The sequence below is a fragment of the Delphinus delphis genome, chromosome 20, assembly GCF_949987515.2.
Source record: "Delphinus delphis chromosome 20, mDelDel1.2, whole genome shotgun sequence".
NCBI classification, from domain to species: domain Eukaryota; kingdom Metazoa; phylum Chordata; class Mammalia; order Artiodactyla; family Delphinidae; genus Delphinus; species Delphinus delphis.
Window position 1 is genome coordinate 4,240,663 of NC_082702.1, and position 18,757 is coordinate 4,259,419.

At 56.4% G+C, this 18,757-nt stretch overlaps 2 protein-coding genes across 2 annotated transcripts in view; one reads left to right on the top strand and one right to left on the bottom strand.

Annotated features, from left to right (window-relative positions):
- LOC132416835 (NACHT, LRR and PYD domains-containing protein 2) overlaps positions 1-18,757 on the top strand; it is a 1,001,898-nt gene that overhangs the window by 741,128 nt on the left and 242,013 nt on the right.
- On the bottom strand, positions 2,309-18,664 carry PRPF31 (pre-mRNA processing factor 31). The gene is made up of 14 exons (XM_059999112.1): positions 18,601-18,664; positions 15,473-15,657; positions 15,324-15,384; positions 12,403-12,486; positions 11,700-11,797; positions 11,000-11,106; positions 10,112-10,281; positions 7,714-7,871; positions 6,516-6,605; positions 4,794-4,921; positions 4,634-4,706; positions 3,916-4,044; positions 3,719-3,817; positions 2,309-2,569 (listed from the first exon to the last, which is right to left on the bottom strand). Exons 2-14 carry the CDS (start codon positions 15,647-15,649, stop codon positions 2,444-2,446), a joined length of 1,500 nt encoding a protein of 499 aa, XP_059855095.1. The 5' UTR covers positions 15,650-15,657; positions 18,601-18,664; the 3' UTR covers positions 2,309-2,443.

An 18,757-nucleotide genomic window follows, 5' to 3' on the forward strand; every position in this document is an offset into this window, starting at 1 on the left:
CAAGATGAAGTCATTTCTGCCCATCTCCTCTAGGTGGAGGAAAGTAAGATAAATCCAAGGGAAATGCAAGTGAGAACTGCATCAGAATCGCCTGTAGCAAGGCAGGCAATGCTTGTAAAAACGCAGTGCTCTTAGGCCCACACAGATCTGGGAAGTGAAGCCTAGGGATCTGTATTTTTACAAACTTCCTGGGTGATCATTAGAGGTCTTTTTTTTTTTAATATTTATTTATTTATTTGGTTGCACCAGGTCTTAGTTGCGGCAGGCGGTCTCCTTAGTTGCGGCTCGCCAGCTGCTGAGTTGTGGCATGTGAACTCTTAGTTGCGGCACGCACGTGGGATCTAGTTCCCTGACAAGGGATCGAACTCAGGCCCCCTGCATTGGGAGTGTGGAGTCTTAACCACTGCACCACCAGGGAAGTTCCTCGTTAGAGTTTAAGAAATACTGATCCAGAAGACCCTTGTTATTTAAAGTGTGGTCCCTGTTGTAAATCAACTACTTCCCCTAAAACAAACAAACAAAAACAACAAAGTGTGTTCCCTGGATGGAGCAGGGCCTTTGAGGTTTCTCAGGAATCACCTGGGGATTTGTCAAATGCAGATTCTGACTCAGGAGGTCCCAGATCCTGCTTTTCTAACAGATTACCAGGCAGTGCTGCCAGTCCACACTTTTGAGTAGCAGGGGTCCAGAGCAGTGGTTCTCAAATTTGACTGCATGTGTGAATCACCTGGGGGCTTAAAAAAAATCCAGATACCCAGGCCTTGCCCTAGACTGATTAAATAAGGGTTTCTCAGGATGGGAACCAGACATTAGTAATGCAAATTCCTGAGATGATTCCAACATGCCACTAATCTGATAAGAGGATTTTCTAGAGCAGTGGTTTTCAAAGTGTGGTCCCTGCATCAGCAGCATAAACACCACCTGCGAAGTTGTTAGAAAGTCACGTTTTTGAGCCCCACCGTAGACCAACTGAATCGGAAACCTGGGCCCTGTAACCCGTTTTAACAGTCCTTCCAGGCAATTCTGAGGCATATGAAACTTGGAGAAACTCTAAGAGTATTCGGGACTGCAGGGCCAGGTGACTCAGATTCCTTCTTGAGATTCTTCACACCTCCTTGCCCCCTCCACCGTTCGATTCAGTCTGGCCAGGGGAGATGGGGACTCTGAAGAGCTGTGGACAGACGGCCCTTCCCTGGCACCCCCAGAGACAGAGATCAGCAAAGGTCATCACTTTTAAGCAAGGCTGATCTAAAGTTCAGGGATAAATCTGGGGAAACAGTTATGTGACCTGGAGTAATCTGGCCTTTGGAAAGAACCTCCCCGGTGTGCACTCTTTCATGTGAGGGAGGGGAGAGATTCAGAGAGGGCCTCTGAGGTCCAGAGACAGAGCCCTGGGCTGAGGGAGGGACTGGGGACCGGAGACACACACAGAGCCCCTAGTGGTGATGGGGGAGTCCCAGAGAGAGGAACAGAAAGAGAGAGATCTCAGATAGGACCCAGTGAGGCAGAAAGAGACCCAGGGAGAAAGCTCGAGCTAGAGAGGCATCACTCCCCCGGGGCTGGTCCTCCTGGGTAATTAAGAGAAGTGCTGACCGTTCAGGTAAGTGAGCAGCTGTGAAGCCCATCTCCCAGCATGGGGTAGGCTACCCCTGGCGGCACGGTGCTCTCTTTACCAGGCAGGAACTTTCATAGCACTGAGTCCCTGCCAGGCCTGGGCACCTGTCTGCTCCACCCTGCCGGGGCTTGGCACACCAGGGTGGGAGGGGGAGTCCTCAGCAGACACTGGACAGAATAACAAAAGTGCCCGGTCGTGGGGCCCTGACGCTGAGCCCAGTGCTAAGTGCTTCCTGGGCATCTTTTACGTCCTCACAGGTGCGCCTGGTGGTTGAAGTGTGGAGGCTTGGAAGGCGGCAGAGGCCAACTGCATGAGATGCCACGACCACCCAGGGCGGCCTGCATTGAAAGCTGGGGCGTCAGAATGACCGGGGTTCTCTAAGGGGCCTGGAGATGGAGAGGGCTCTTCTCCTCCCGGGACTGCACGATGAGGAGGTGACAGGCCCGGGGTTGGATCCAGATTCCAGGGAGCCCAAGCTCTGTCCCCCCAAACCCCGTAGCTCCTCAAATCGCCCGGGGGGTTCGACAAACGATCACTCGCCAAGGACAGATCCTGATAATGTGCTTTTAATTGCACTTATTCCAAAGGTATCTCCTTTCCCGGTTAAAATAAAAAAGACGCGTGATGAGGCTGGCTGTGTGAGCGGGGCGGCGATCTCTGTGCTCCGGGGCCGGGCCTTCTCCCGTGCCTCGCCGGACAGTCCCAGCACCGGCCGGCACGGGGCGGCTCTCCTTGCCGGAACCTCCCAGCCCCATCCTGACCCCGATCCCTTCAGAGAGGTGGGGCCTCTGTGTCCCTTCAGCGGGAGAAGGCCCAGGGCACCGCCCCTCAGGTGGACATGATGCCGCTTTTCTCACCCTTGACCTTGAGGAACTCGGCCATGCTGGAGAAATACTTCTGGTTGGCCTCAGCCACCTTCTTCTCCGCTGCTTGTGGGTTCACAATCTCCAGGCCCTGGGCAGGTGAGGGAGATGGGATGGGGTGGGGAGACGGGCCTGGGCCCTAACAATGCCCCCGCCCAGCTCCCCCAGCTCCCAGTGAAGGAATCATGAAATGTCAGGGGCCCACGGGCCCTTCCCAGTGGTCCTTGGGCTCTGGGCAAACATGTGGACAGTTTGCCAGCCCCCAAATCTCCCCCACCTTGGGAGATTCTGACTCTGTGGGCTGGGGGGTGGGGGAAGAGGGGAGGATCTGGGCATCTGAATTTTTAGCAGGTTCCCCAGGAGACTTTAAAAACACCACCGTTGGAGAACAGCTGATCCTGTTCGGTTCCTGAATAAGGAAACTGAGTCCCAGAAGTAAGTGGCTTGCCTGCAGTCCCAGCACAAATTGCACCAACCCCACCAAGGATTTAACGACCAGCCCTGGGGACCCGACGCGTGGCAGGCATTGTTGTGAATGTTCTACACACGGTGACTCTCATCTTCTCGCTGAGGCCTCCCCTGGAGGCTCCCCATCTCCCTTAGTCCTTTCAGTCTCCAGCACTGTCCACCTTCCAGTACACTATGTATCTTAGTTATCTGTCCCCCTGCCACCCCCTAAGCTCTGGGAGGGCAAAACTTCCTGTCTCTGTTTTGTGGCTTTGTCCCGGCACCTGCAACAGCGCTCGGAATTTAGCAGGCACTCAGCAGACACCTGCTGATGGAGGGAATGAGCTGGTGCTCCTCAGATCCCGAGGGCCACACCAGCGCTATTTGGTGGGTGAATAAACCGAGGCACGGACCCGACAGGGGAGTGACCTGCCCTGGCTCCATCCTGTGCTCTGGTGGTTGGCTGGGGTCCCGACTGCCCAGCCCACCTACCTAGGACCTTTCCTGTGCGGGGCCCTGAGGTGGCCCCAGCCACCGGATCTTGGAAGGTGGGGACCCAGAGCCTCAGGGAGGGACTGAGCCTGCTCGAGGTCATAGAGACCAACTGGTCCCTGGTAACTTCACCGAGTGCAGGGAACCCAGATACGCCCTTCAGGGGCTTCATCGGTGCCCACTCCCCCCACGGCAGCCCCGAGAGGGGCCCTGTCGTGTGCTCATTATGCAGGCGAGGCAGCTGAAGCCCAGGAGGGGAAGGGGGTTTCCCTGGGCCTCCTGACCCAAGGGGGGCCGGTACCTGGAGTGGGGTGAAGGCCACGCTGGAAGCAGTCCCCGAGGAGCGGTCGCGGATGGTGGACTTGCCGCCGTACACCACGCTCTGCTTCTGCAGGGTCCGCTGTGGGGAGGGCCGGGGAGGTGCAGACTGTGGCTGGGGCCCAGCGCCCGAGCCCGCAGCCCCTCACCCTCAGCCCCCGCCCCAGCCCGCGGCCGTACCTGCAGCGTCTTGGAGATCCTGGCTTTGGTGGCCTCGTTCACCTGTGTCTGCCGCACCCGCCCGCTGCCCGACTTGCCCAGGTGGCCCAGGCTGAAGCCCAGGTCCTCCTGGTAGGCGTCCTCCTCGATCTGGTGGGAGGGAAAGGCGTCGGGTGCCAGCTGCCTCCTCAGTCAGCTAGAGGCCCACGCACCCACCCCATCGGCCGGCCCTATTCAGGCGCCTACTGGGCCCCGAGTGCAGTGAGCCTTGCTGGGGCCCCAGCAAGGAAGTCAGGTCCCGTTACTGCTCCCTGAGCTCACAGCTGAGAGGGGCCGTGCGTGTGTGTGTGTGTGTGGTGTAAGAACTGAAATGGGTTTCACTGATGAAAGGGCATCTGAGCTAGTTCTTGCAGGATCAGTAGGGTGAGGCTCGGGTAACCAGAGCCTGGCAGGGGTGGAGCCTGGGGAAGGGCATGTGTGCGGGGCGTGGGGGGACACGAGACTGGGAGGCCTGCAGGGGTCTGATCCTGAACAGCCTCCAGTGCCTGGGTGGATGGGAAGCCTCGGGGCGAGGGGAGCCGGTGCCGGGTGGATGGGGTGGGGAGAGACTGGAGGCCGGGGTGGGGGGACCAGGGAGGAGGCTAAGGTGTTGTCCCAGATCTGGGGGTGGGGGGCATGGCCACAGGTGGAGAGGAAGGAATGCAGCAGGGAGCGGGGGCAGAGCAGGGTGGGGTCTGACCTCCCCGAAGCTCATGCGGTTGGCCTGCTTCCGGATCTCAGTCAGCCCCAGCCGCTCCTTCATCTTGCGGTACCTGGGGACAGGGCAGGGGGTCAGCTGGGAGGGTGCAAGCCTCTTCCCTTCCCATTCCGTCCCGGCCCGACTGGTCCCCGGGCGCCACCTGCGGCCGCCTCTCTTCTTACGCTGCCCGTCGAGGGGTGCAGGCAGCGGCTTCACCTGCTTCACGGGCGGCGGCTCCTGCCACTTGTCGAACTTGCGCTCGATCTCATCCTTCAGCTCGTAGCCCACCTGGGGAGGACGGGGTGGGGGTCCTGCAGCTGCTCCCTCGGGCCTGTCCTGTCCGCCCGTCCCCCTCGTTCCCACGCGGCCCTGGAGGACTTTGACCCTCTGGGCTCTGCGGGTTTAAGTCGCACCTACCACGCGATGCTCCCACACTGTATCGCAGGCTCAGCCCTCTCCTCTCAATGCTGCGCCCCACAGGCAATGGAGCAGACAGAGCTCCCGCGCCCGCCCCCCGCCCCAGCTCTCCTCAGGTCAGTAAGTGGCGATGCCCTGGAGTCGGCCACACCCCGAGAGTCCCGCCAGGCTCTCCCTTCAGGAAGGACCCCAAATCGGCCCCCTATCAGCACCCCCACTGAGGCCAAGCTCTCCCCAGGGTGCGAGAGGCTGCACGTGATCTGCCCCCATCCCGCCAGCCTCCTCTCCCTGGAGCTCGCTGTGCTCCAGCCTCAGGGCCTGTGCACCGACTGTTCCCTCTGCTTGAGACACCCTTCCCCCCAGCATCTACGGGACTCGCCTGCTAACTGCACTCAGGTCTATGTTAAACCCTCACCTCCTCGGAGGAGCCCTCCCCGAGTTCCAGGTTAATCAGTCTCGCCTCCCTCGCCACCCCCAGTGCCCCGCGTCTGTCTTCCCAGGCTTTACTCAGCACCGCTGGACGCACCGCAGACCTGCCGCTTGTGTCTTCTCGGCCTGCCCCCAGCCAAAATGGAGATGGCATGGAGGCAGGGCTTTTGTCTGTGTGGTTCACTGCTGTACCCCCAGCATCCAAGCCAGTGGTCAGAGAGAGACTGAACCTCTGAACCCACGGTGCCAGGGTGGGTGCTTGGAAAACAATAATGCACAAGACAGAAAACATCTACTCTCCCAGAACAAGTCCGCCAAGGCACACAGGTTGATGGAATAATTACGTGAACAATGACAGTTCTGGTAGAGGGGACAGATCCTGGTGCAGTAGGCAAATAAATACCTCCCCCTCCTCCAAAGGTGTCCACAACCAACTCTATGGTCCCTGCGAATGTGTCACTTTACCTGACAAAAGGGACTTTGCAGATGTGACTGGGTTAAGGATCTGGAAACGGGGAGAGGGTGCCTTAGATGATCAGTGTGGACCCAGTGTAATCACTGGGTCCTTAAAAGAGTCAAAGGAGATGTGGAGACAGAAGCAGAGTCAGAGAGAGCTGGGAAGATGCTACGCTGGCTTTGAAGATGGAGGAAGGGGCCACAAGCCAAGGGACGCGGGCGGCCTGTGGAAGCTGCAAGAGGCAGCGGAGCCATCCTCCCCTTGAGCCTCCGGAAGGAATGAACCCTGCCAACCCCTTGATTTCAGGCCAGGGAACCCGCCGTGGTCTTCTGACCTACCGAACTCAAAGACAGTAACCCTGTGTTGCTTTAGGCCACTAAGCTTGTGGTTAATCTGTCACAGCAGCAGCAACGGGAAACTCGTACAGAAGGGGGAGGGGACGCTGGCCTCGGTAGGGGCCACAACCAACACCCCCGCCTCTGCCCTGTTAGGACAGCGCTCGCTGTGCTGGGTCCTCTATTGACAGCTCTCCCTGAGACAGACCACATACCACCCGGACAGACGCCGCCCGCCCCTCACCTTCCCCTCCGTGCTCTCATGGAAACTGTCCACTCGGGCTGCCAGCGTGCACTTGGCAGCCACCAGCCGGGCCGCCTTCCGCCGGAGATCCTGCAGTCATGGACAGGAAGGCAGAGTCAGTGTGCAGATGCAATCAGATGGCAGCGTTTCCACAACTCTAGCCCCCGTCTCCATTTCTGCCTGTCAGCATTTCACCTTTACCGCTATTGCCTTACTGTAATAACGTGTTACAGTAACAAATCATCATTGTCGGTGATAACGATAACCTACTTCCCCGTTTGCACAGAAGGCTGAATCGCATTACAACAGATGGAAGATTATCAAATACGGAGAAAATACCTACATTAAAATTTAAAACATCCATCTGTGTATCACCAAAAATGGTGTCATGTGCCACAAAAGGTAGGGGCCGGGTTCTGAGAAACACCACGATGGTACCTGTAACACCCACAGCCCCAAGTCTTGGTGACCAGTAGTAATGGTAATGGTAGCAATAATAATAAAGAGAAGAATAACAGTAATAATAATAACATAGTAAGCCAGCAGCAGCTAGGCGTAGAGGGGAATTTAACCCTGTCCTAAGAAGTCTGGCCTTGGCCCTGGCTCCTGGGTGGTGATCTGTGCTGGCAGGGGCCTGGGTAAGCCAGGGAACAGCGCTGTGACTTAGGGTGGGGTCTCTGAGTCACGGTGTCCCAGCCATGTCTGTGCCCCCGAGCCTCGGCAGAGACTGAGCCCCGAGGACCCTGCCCTCGTGCCTCCCCTCGGCCAGCGTTACTCTGGGTGCGCTCACTGTGATAAACCGTAGCCCTGGGTGGATCCGCTCAAGGTGAGCTCTCTGAGTCCTTCTAGTGGCCACTGAACCTGACCGTGGTCTTGGGAACCCCGAACTCACAAGCTTAACGCTTCCGCTGCTTTGTACGTGCGAGGCCTGATGTCAAGGCGTTTCGTACGAGTGAGTCCTCGTCTCGACCCCATGAAGCAGGTTCAGTTCACCCCACTTACACACGGGGAGCCTGAGGGGGATCAGAACTCCAGCCTGGCCTGTCAGCTCCAGCGTCCTTGTTCGTACACCCTGCGCGGCCCGTCCTCCAGGGTCCTGACCCCTGGCGTCAGCAGAGACCCCTGGGACTCGAGGAGCAGCAGGGGGAGGGGGTGCCCTTTGGGGCACAGCATAAGGTTCCAAGGGGGTGGGACTCACCGGGGGCAGGGACTGCACGATGTCGCTGTGGTAGATGTAGCCGGTGTGGGGCAGCACTGAGGTGGATGAGAAGCCGGACAGCGTCTTGCGCTGGGCCCCGAGCAGCATGATGTTGCAGGCGGGCATCTTGGAGAGGTTGGTCAGGCCGCCGGCCACCCCTGCAGCGGGACAGAGGGAGGGAGGGGCTCAGAAGGACCGGGGGGATTTGTCTGGGGCTCGCCGTGCGCTGCACCTTCACAGGAGTTTCTGGTTGGAGCCCCGAGGCGGCCCCGCCAAGGAGGGCCGACGTGTCCCGCCTCCGAGAGGGGTTTGGAGGAGGCTCAGAGAGGTGAAGCAACTTGCTAGAGTGCACAGTGAGCAGACTGGCCCAACAGGAACCTGACCCAAGTCTGCGAAGCCACACAGGCCCTGCTCCGGCCTCAGAGTGGTTTTCACCGTGCTGCGGGCTCGCGACAACAGGGCCTGGGTGTGAATCACCTCTGGGTTCCCTTGAGCGTGTCTGCGGGCATGGGGGAGGGGAAGAGGAGCTGCAGGTAAATACTGTAAGTAGTTCTACCTCTGAGGTGGGATTGCTGTGTGCGGGGCCCTGTGCTGGGCGCTTTCAAGGATTAGGTAAATGGTCTCATCACACACACGAGTCCTTGAAACAAGCCTCCAACACCCGTGCGGGAGCAGAACAGCCCCCATGGTCACTGACATCACCATCCCCGGAACCTGCGACTACAGTGCCACATGCAGCCAAAGGGACTCTGCAGATACGGGCAAGTTAAGGACCCCGAGAAGGGGAGATTATCCTGGAGGATCCTGGTGGGCTCAATGTAATCACGAGGGTCCTCAAAAGTGGGAGAGAAAAGCAAAGTCAGAGTGGCACGAGAGGAGACTTTCAAGACAGAGGAAGGAGCCACAAGCCAAGGGATGCAGGTGCCCCTGGAAGCTGGAAAAGGCAGGGAACGGCTTCCTCCCCTGACCCACCATAGAGGACCACAGCCCTGCCGACACTTTCATTCTAGCCCCGTGAGGCCCACGGTGGACTTCTGACCTCCACAGCTGTCAGATGATAAACTGCATCGTTCAAGCCTCTTGGTTCGTGGTCATTTGTTACAGCAGTCACAGGAAACTAGCACAACCCCCAATCGCCACTAGGGAAACTGAGGCACGTGACACCGTTTGCCCAAAGACATGAGGTCAGCGAGGGGGGAAGCAGGATCCACACCCGAGCTTGTCCTTCCCCGACACCACTGCTTCTACCTGCAACTCTGCACACACCTGCCCCCAAGACTGTGTTCTGCGCTGAACTGTGTCCCCCCGCCGAGTTCACACATTGAAGTCCTAGCCCTCCCCTCCCCACACCTCAGAATGTGACTGTATTTGGAGACAGGGTCTTTAAAGAGGTGATCAGGGACTTCCCTGGTGGCGCAGTGGTTAAGACTCAGCACTCCCAATGCAGGGGGCCCAGGTTCGATCCCTGATCAGGGAACTAGATCCCACATGCAAGCTGCAACTAAGGAGCTGGCGAGCCGCAACTAAGGAGCCCGCCTGCCACAACTAAGGAGCCCGCCTGCCACAACTAAGACCCAGCACGACCAAATTAAAAAAAACAAAACAAAACAGGTGATCAAGGTGAAATGAGGTCACAGGATGGGCCCTAATCCAATAGGACTGGTGCCCTTACGAGAGGAGACTAGGACACAGTCCCACGTGGAGGGAAGACCACATGAGGACGTAGTGAAAAGGTGGCCGTCTACACACCAAGGAGAGAGGCTCTCAGAAGGAACCAGCCCTGCTGACACCTGATCTCAGTCTCCCAGCCTCCAGACTGTGAGAGGATAAACCTCAGTTGTTGAAGCCCCCCCAGTCTATGGTACTTTGTTACAGCAGCCTGAACTGACGAATACGGCTGCTTTATCCAACTCCCCGGGGAAATGTTTCTCGGTTGGAGGGGCCAGGAGCCTGAGGGGGCACTCTGAGGCCGCAGAGAGCCCCCGAGGAGGAAGGCACCCACTGCCAGGCCCAGTGCCCCCGTCTTGTGGAGATACTGAGGCTCAGAGAGCTGACTTTACTACTGCCGGCGGCCCTGTGGGGCCACGGCAGAGCTGGGAGCTGCTGCGAGGCCCAGCATTTCCACCAGCCACGCCGCCTCTCCCCTTTGCGGCTTGTCTGGCCCCAGCTCTGCTGGGGATGCGGGCGCTGACCAGGCTCAGGGCCCCCATCCTTTCTCCATGTCTGTGTGAAGAGCAAGCTGGCCGACCTCTGTGGTCTCCAGGAGAGATGAGAGGGTGGGGGCGAGGGGACACGGTCCTGGGGCCCCAGGGCCAAATCCCCATTTTACAGAAGAGGAACAGACTTGCCCAAGGTCACATGGCCCGCGGGGCCGTCACTGCGTGGGGACAGGCCTCACCCATGATCTTGGCGGCGGTGGACGCCCCGATGATGATGGAGAGGTTGGGCGCGATGAAGGACATGCGCGACTCCACGTACTCGTAGATTCGGTGCTTGGAGGCGTTGAGCTCCAGCGCCATGTCACAGGCCTCCTCCAGCCGTTCCAGCTCCTCCTCCGACAGCTGCTGCCTGCGGGAGGGGGGCGAGGTGGGGGTGAGGCTGGGACGGACCCGATCTTCGAGCTTCAGCGTGTCCCGTCTGCGTGGCCCGGGAGCCCGCGTCCTCCCAGCTGCGTGTGTGTGCGCACACGTGTGTGCAGCTTCACCACAGGTACCGCTCCTGCCGGCCCTGAGGCCTGGAAGCCAGGGCTGCCGGGAACCAGTCCGCGGTGCCACCGCACTGCCCCGTCCTGTCTCCGTCTGTGGGAGGCGCCCCTGCCCAGGCCATGCCAGAGCTGGGCCTCTGCAGGCGCTCCCTCTTCCTGAAACGCTCTCCCGCCGAGGCCCCCCACACCCTGCAGGCCTCAGCCCTGCTGGCCACCCCGGCCCACCACCCTGCCGCTTCCCTCGGAGCACGGTCACCGCTGCGATCAACCATTCCAGAGCTCTGCTCTGCGGTGACAAATGGCCCCTTCTCCTAGGCGCAGCACGGACGCCAGAGGGGCAGGTGGAGAGCCGGCATTCACCCTAGCAAGGGGATGACACGCCAGAGACGGACACTTCTAATTACGGGCCTGCCCCTTGCCTCACCCTCGAAACCCTGGGCGAGGCTGGCTTCTCATGCCCGGGGAGCCCCGAGCCCAGCACGGTGCCTGGCTTGCGAGCTGAAGTGCCCTATCCCCCTGAGACTGACAGCCATGCCGCTGGCCCAGACCGCCGTGCACCATCAGAGGGGCCCCTGTGCGCACCCCTGGGTGGTGGAGGCAGTGACGCTGACGACCATGATAGTGGCATTGGTCAGGATCTGCTGCAGGTTCTCGTTGTTCTTGCACTTGTCCAGGCTGTTGCCCAGCTCCTGGGGGGCGAGAGGGCAGGACAGGGGCCTGGGACTCAGGAAGCTCCAGAACCTCTCGTGCTCCTGCACCCACCCCATCTGTACCCGGGGCACTCCCCTGCCTCCCCCCACTCCTGGCAACTCCGCTGCTCAAAGGATCTGCACCGTCTGCCCCGTGCGGGCTGACCCGGAAGCAGAGCTGAGCAGACGGGCCACCCAGGGAAGACCCGCTGCCGCCACAGGCCTGCAGCCCATGGCCACTCAGAGTGCGGGTCTGACCGCGTCACTTCCCTGGGTGGGCATCCCCTGCCACCGCCCCCATCCGCCCCTGGACTCATGGGGGGCCCTGCGCACTGGTGAGCCCGCCTTCACTTTCCCTTAAGACCCAGGGCCTCTGCAATCCGCCTCCTCGCCTCCTCTCGTTCCCAGAATGCTCCAGGGCCTGTTGCCGTCTCGGGGTCTTGGCACTTAGGACTGCTTCCCCGAGTCTCATCCCGTCTCCAGCCCAAGGCTGAGCGAGGGGAGCCTTCCCCTTAAACCTGGGGGTCCGAGAGCAGGGCCCCGCCGCCCCTTCACATTAGTGGCCGTCGGGGAGCCCACTTCTTCTCATTTACCTTGACGGTGCGGATGTAATCAAGTGCATTGGGGACCAGAGACTCCAGTTCGGGGAATCGCTTCGAGTACTTATCCCGGATGAACTTATGGATGATGTCTAAGGGGGACAGGGCGGAGAGGAGCCCAATGAGGGGCAGGCAGACTCTGCTGGCTCTCCCAGTACCCATTTCCCCTTCTTCCTTCAGTAGCAAAACCCCTAATTATAGCTGGGCTCACGGACACACAGCACAAAGCTACATTTCCCGGCTGCCCTTATGGCTGGATGCAGCCATGGGAGTTAGTTCTGATCTACAAGATGTGAGCTGAAGTCACATGTGCAACTTGCAGGCCACTCCCTCAAAGGAAAAAAATGTGCCCTCCTCTTCTCTCCCATCTTTTTGCTGATGAGGATGTGGAGGTGATGGCTGGAGGTGGGCAGTCACCTTGTACCATGAAACAGATGGCAGATCAATGAGACAGAAAGAGCCTGGACTCCTCATCCAGACTTTCATATGAGAGGAAAATATGCTTCCTTCTCACGTAACCACTTGTTACAGCAGCTGAACCTGGATTCCAGCTGATACAGGGGCTTGGGGGCAGGACCCTGGGAAAGGCCAGCAGGGAAGACGGCCTGTGATCCTGCCTGCCCCTCCCTTGAGGATGGGAGGAGGCTGTGGGGGACACCGGGCAGGGCTGTCTCTGCTTGCCCTTCCCGGCACTCACTCAGCTCGTTCTCGATCTCCACCGTCAGGTTGTTGGCGTCCACAATGACCCGGTACTCGGGGGCCGCCTCCACCGGTCCCATCACTGTGAGGATGAGAAAGAGCCTGGTGTGGGTGTGTGTCTATGCACCCACCCCGTTCCAGATCCCACAGCTCAGGGAGACTGGGGATGCAGCTGGAGAGGAGCAGGGAGGGGCTGAAGAGGAAACTGGGGGGCAGGTTTGCATATCTGCAAACCTCCCATCTCTCCCTCCAGGCCAGTCTAGACTTGACCCCATCTCGCCCTGGACCGAAACCCTCCTGGGGCTCACCACACCCTTAGACTAACAGCCCAGCTACCCAGAGTGATGTTTGAGGCCTCCCAAAAGGCTGGAAGCTCTGCAAGGACAAGTACTGGGTCTGTTTCCTGTGGCTGCACCCCGATGCGCCTGGCCCACTGCAGTCGCTCCGTGGACACTTGCTGACTCAGTGACTCCAGTCTGGTCTCTGCACCTTCCTGGCCCCATCCTCTCATCACACCCCCGCTTTATTTCATTCCAGCCATTAAAGGACTGATTACAGTGCCCTGAACACTTGGCCTGCTTCACTCTTCTCTTGGCCTTTGAATATGCTGTTCCCTCTCCCTGGTACATCCCTTCCTCGTGTCTGTTTCTGGAAAACCCTTCAAGCGCTAATAATAACAACGATAATGACAATGATGACAGTATTATCACGAGCAACTGACACAGACACGACTTACTGGCCATACGATACTGTTATAAGTGCCTTACGGGCATTAACTTATTTTATCCACAACCAGCCAGGGAGGTTGGTGTTAAATCAGGCCAACGTTGCAGAGAAAGAAACGGAGGGACTCGGCCTGATGGCACAGAGCCAGCAGATGGCAGCGCTGAGATCTGACTCCCGAGTCTGCGCTCCGAATCCTGATGCTCAAATGCCTCCACGTCCTCAAGGCTCACAAGGCGCCTAAGAACCCCTCCCGCACCTTTCAGGAGGGGTCAGCTGTCTCTCTGTGCTCTGCCACACTCCTGCCACATCCATTAGACACCGTCACCACCCAGGTTGAGGTGTTTCATGTCCACCTTCCCCACCAGACATGGGGTGTGATTGGGTCTGACTTAAAATCCCCGAGCCTGGCCCACACCAGGAAATGTCACTTTTATGATTCCCCATGACTCCCTGGCCTGGCATTTGAAACCCCGCAGGGTCTGGTGCCCTGCCAGCCTCCCCACCACTATGGATGTCCAAGGTTTTGCAGGTGCAGCTCTCTTTCCCTGGGCGCACCCCCCCGCCACCCCATTCTTGGCCTGTCATGTGTATTCATGCTTCAAAGTCCAGCTGAGACATCAGTTCCTCCCTGACCGTGGCAGGGTCAGCCAGCTCCTCCTGTGGCTCCCGAGTGTCCTGGGCTCCCTCCACCCCAGCAGGCGCCGCCCACCAGTAACTGCTCCGCCAGCCCCTGAGCGTTCTGAGAGCAGAGGCCCACACAGGCCTGGCCCGCAGGGCGCCTCACGAAAACTTTAAAGAAAGTTTTAAAGGTTTCAAGTTTAATCCTCGTGGTGCAGTGGTTAAGAATCCACCTGCCAATGCAGGGGACACGGGTTCCAGCCCTGGTCCAGGAAGATCCCTCACGTCGTGGAGCAACAAAGCCCGTGCGCCACAACTACTGAACCTGCGCTCTAGAGCCCGCGAGCTACAGCTACTGAGCCCGTGTGCCACAACTACTTAAGCCCGCGTGCCTAGAGCCTGTGCTCCACAACAAGAGAAGCCACCGCAATGAGAAGCCCGCGCACCGCAACTAGAGAGAAAGCCTGCGCACAGCAACAAAGACCGAACGCAGCCGACAAGTTAATTAATTAATTAATTTTTTAAAAAAGAAACGATGGAGCAAGTAAGTCTCCCTGAAACTCTGCTCTGACTATACCATTCCTGTGCCAAAAAGCTTCCCTTGGCTTCCCACTGCCTAGGAATTCAAATCAAGAGCCACAGCTTTCCAAGAAAAACAGGGGTGATGACAGCACTGTCCTCTTAGAGCTGGTCTGAACACTCAAGAGACAACCCAGCTTTGCCCAGAGTTAGAAGTGAGGAGAGATTTTAATAACTTTTATGGATATTTTTTTATATTTTCATGGTTACTTTCTATTTAACAAATGACACCAGTTTTCCATCCACAGTAGCAATATCTTTCCTTCTTGCGTAAACTGAAGGAAAAAGTATGTGGATTTAAAAATGTGAAATAGGGCTTCCCTGGTGGCGCAGTGGTTGAGAGTCTGCCTGCCGATGCAGGGGACAGGGGTTCGTGCCCCGGTCCGGGAAGATCCCACATGCCGCGGAGCGGCTGGGCCCCTGAGCCATGGCCGCTGAGCCTGCACGTCCGGAGCCTGTGCTCCGCAGCGGAAGAGGCCACAGCAGTGAGAGGCCCGTGTACCGCAAAAAAAAAAAAAAAGTGAAATAATAAGTGTTTTACAGGTGTGGCAAAACTCTATAACTGATCACGTTATCAGTAAAGTTTGGGAAGCCTTGAGATAAATCCTATCACAATTAGCCAGCGCTCAGCACAGAGCAAGGACTTAAGAAGTGTCAGCTTTAGGGGCTTCCCTGGTGGTCCAGTGGTTAGGACTCTGCGCTTCCACTGCAGGGGGCCTGGGTCTGATGCCTGGCCGGGGAATTAAGATCCCGTATGCTGTGCAGCACGGGCAAAAAAGAAAAAAGAAAACTTAGAAAGAACTTACCAGCTTTGGAATGCAGTACACTCTTAGGAGAGAAGGGGACTGGGCTGGGATGGAAGAGAAGAAGAGGGCTCTGGCAAAGGGTGACGGGAAGGGCCAACTTCCAAAGTCACCAGCAGCAAAAGAGCCAAGGGCCCTGGCCGGAGCAGAGCCGGGGCGGGCGAGGGCGAGGGCGACGGGGAGGAAGAAGTACCTTCCGAAGCTTTGGCCTGCTTGCTGATATACTCCTCAATCTTCAGCATGATCTCAGCGAACTGTCCGGGGAGGAGCGGAGAGTCAGAAGCCGGGACTCTCCAGGCAAAGGAGCTGCTGCCCGTGTCACCCCCCAGGAGCTCCTCTCACCATCTTGCTGTCCCACAGCTTGGCGATGCTCTTGACCGAATCTCCGGAAAGATCCAGCTGGGTCTCCTCCTGCACATCCTCGATCGCCGGCTCCTCCTCTTCCTCCCCGTAGCTTCCTCCTTCCTCCTCTTCTGCCGCCTCCTCGAGGTCAGCTAGCAGCTCGTCGGCCAGAGACATCCCGAGGCCTGCGGGCAGGGCGAGCGGGATTCCCACTCATTACTGGGACAGGCCTCCCCTGCCAGGTGGCCCTGGTCCTTCTTGATCAACCTCACCAGCATGCAGGCTCCACAAGGACAGGTACACTCTTCTGCTTTTTTCTCTAGCTCCTAACTGCGCCTGACACATAACAGATGCTCAGGAAACGCCTGCTGAATGAATCCATGAACCCACTTCCCAGAACCAGATGGTCTCCAGTCATAAGTCACACTACCCACCCTTCTCACCTTCACTTCACTGGACAGGACACTGCACACCCCTCACACCACCACTTCGCTAAGACTTAAAAGATACATCCCCTCCCTTGATAAGACCTCTCCTCACATCCTTTCCTTCCCCCCACCAGCAGAGGCCCCTCCCCACCAACTGTTGGGCCCCAAATGGGTGACAGACACCCTGATCTCCTCAGCCATCAGGACAACCAGGCAGGGCCTAAAATGTCTAGAGCCTCCAGGCCAATCACCTCGGGCTATGAGCAGCTCCTACCCCCAGGTGCTGTACAAATATTAGTATTTTCGGTGAATCCCACACAGTGGAAAAGGCTGCAAAGGCTGCGAAGCACTACTCTACAAGGTACAATCCCCACCACTCTGTCCTCCCCAGTGCTTTTTTTTTATTATTAAAATAAGAAATGCTCCCTCTTCCTGTTCTCCTCTTTCAATAAGACAAATGTAGGGGGAAGGGGGGGAGAAATAAATGTGAGACTGGGATGGACATATACACACTACTATGTATAAAATAGATAACTAATAAGAACCTGCTGTATAGCAAAGGGACCTCTATCCAATACTCTGTAAGGACCTATATGGAAAAACAATCTAAAAAAGAGCGAATATATATATATGTATAACTGATTCAGTTTGCCATACAGCAGAAAGTAACACAGCATTGAAGACCAACTACACTCCAATAAAAATTTAAAAAAAAAAGACAAATGCAACATGTACACACTACTATATAAAAAACAGATAACCAATAAGTACCTATTGTACAGCACAGGGAACTATACCCAGTGTTTTGTAATAACCTACAAGGGAAAAGAGTCTGAAAGAGAACAGATAGGTATATACGTATATGTATAACCGAATCACTTTGCTGCGTACCTGAAACTAACACAACATTGTAAACCAACTATACTTCAATAAAAAAATGAAATTAAAAAAGAACTTAAAAAACAGGGGAATTCCCTGACGGCCCAGCGGTTAGGACTTGGTGCTTTCGCTACTGTGGCCCCGGGTTCAATCCCTGGTTGGGGAATTAAGATCCTGCAAGCTGCGTGGTGCAGCCAAAAGAATAAAGAAATAAAATAAAATTTACAGAAAGACAAACGGAGGCTGCAAACCTCCATGTCCCCAGAGGCTAAGTGGGTGACATAAGTGAGAAGCAGGCTGGGGGTTGGGCAACTGGGGAAGTGGAGCCTGGAGAGCGAGGGAATCATGCCTGATGTGAGAGCTCGGCTGACGCGACGCTTCAGACACGCCCTGCCAGTGGGAACACGGGCTCCATGTTGCCAGGTTTTCTAATTTTTTTCAAGAAAAGTAAGAGAGTCAGAATTTTTATGTGTAACCTCCCAGTCTGAAAAGTTTCTTTTTAAGTGGCTAATTTAAACAGACCACCATGGCAAAGGCCAAACTAAACGACTACAGGAAAGATCTGGCCCTTGAGCTGCCGGTTTAGGACCCCTGGATGTTCGGTGTCTCTGAGCTCAGTCTCCCCTCATACCCTCCTTTCTCCCTAAGATGCAATGTCCCCTTTATACTCACTTCTCTTTATAAGACACAGCTTTTCCTTGTAAACGCACCCATGTTATCTCACACACATCTTTCTCTAAAACTCTCGTTACTCTTGCTTTCTCTGAATAAGAGGAACTTGTCCTTTATTGGACATGATCTGCTCTCCATACATTAGACTCAAGTATCTCTTCTTGTCCTCTCTTCTCTGTTTCCCCACTAAACTGTAAGCAAAACCAGGGGTGGTTATCTGTCCGTTCACCGTTATATCTCCACCATCTAGCAGAATCTCTAGCACGTTGTAGGTATACAAGAAATATTGGGCAAATGAATGAATGAACTTTATTTAATCTTTATACCAACCACATTATGGTTTCCTTTCTCCGGCTCTCTGGATATATTATTTTTTCATCCCAAAGGTAAGGGCACAAACATTATTTCTTGCAGCGTGGGTTATCTCTGACCCTGAGACTAGATGCTATCTTGCTGTTATACATCCTATGAACCCTTCAGTTCACTTCAACACTTGAGATTCTCTAAATTTCTAACGTTTTGTTTAATGTCCATCTTCCCCATTAAGCTTAAATTTGTAAGGAAAGAGGGACTGTGTCCATTTTGTTCACTGCACACTATTCCCATCGCCCAGCGCAGCACGTGGCACGGATTAGGCACCACGACTCCGCTTGATGCCAGCCAACCTCTCCAGCCTCAGCCCCCGCCACTATTCCCCATGCCCCTGAATCCTTCTCACACTTTTTTCGCTTACCAACTTCTTCCCCTCACTTTAGGTCTTCATTTCCTCCCTTTTTACCAGCTCAACACCTCTTCATCCTTCAGTTCTCATATTCCAGCTCCCTGACCCACGCACCCCACTCTAGAGTAGATAAGTTGCTTGGTGATATACACCCCGCACGCCCTGTGTGTACCCTAAAGCACTTCACACATTTGTGGTTATTTAAGTAATTACTTGATTAAGCCTGTCTCCCCAGGCACCATGCAAAGCGCTAATAGGGCCGGGAACGATTTTTTGCTGCCGCTATATCCCCAGAGCCTTAACAATGTAGGAGCATTTGAGACCTTTGGTTAGTCGGTCTACGAAGGCCCGCCTTTCTCCTTACACACTTCCTCCCCCAGACCCAGGAAGCCAACCTCCCGCCCTTCCCTCGTCTCCATCACACTCACCTCTACTCTTCTCGCACGACGGTTTCTAAGAAATTAGCTTCCCAGCAGCGGTCGACGCTCACTGATGACGTTTCAACCATGCGCCGTCGTCGAAGCAAAGCTGCGCTCTGATTGGCCCCTGCACCGCGTCTTTCCTGGCTGCGTTTGGAACAACAAC

Coding starts and splice junctions, on each gene's coding strand:
- PRPF31 (XM_059999112.1), bottom strand. CDS start 15,649: ATGTCTCTGGCCGACGAGCTGCTAGCTGACCTCGAGGAGGCGGCAGAA. Junction 15,385..15,472: donor AGCTGTGGGACAGCAAGATG/GTGAGAGGAGCT, acceptor CTCCCCGGACAG/TTCGCTGAGATCATGCTGAA. Junction 2,570..3,718: donor TGGCCTTCACCCCACTCCAG/GTACCGGCCCCC, acceptor TCACCTGCCCAG/GGCCTGGAGATTGTGAACCC.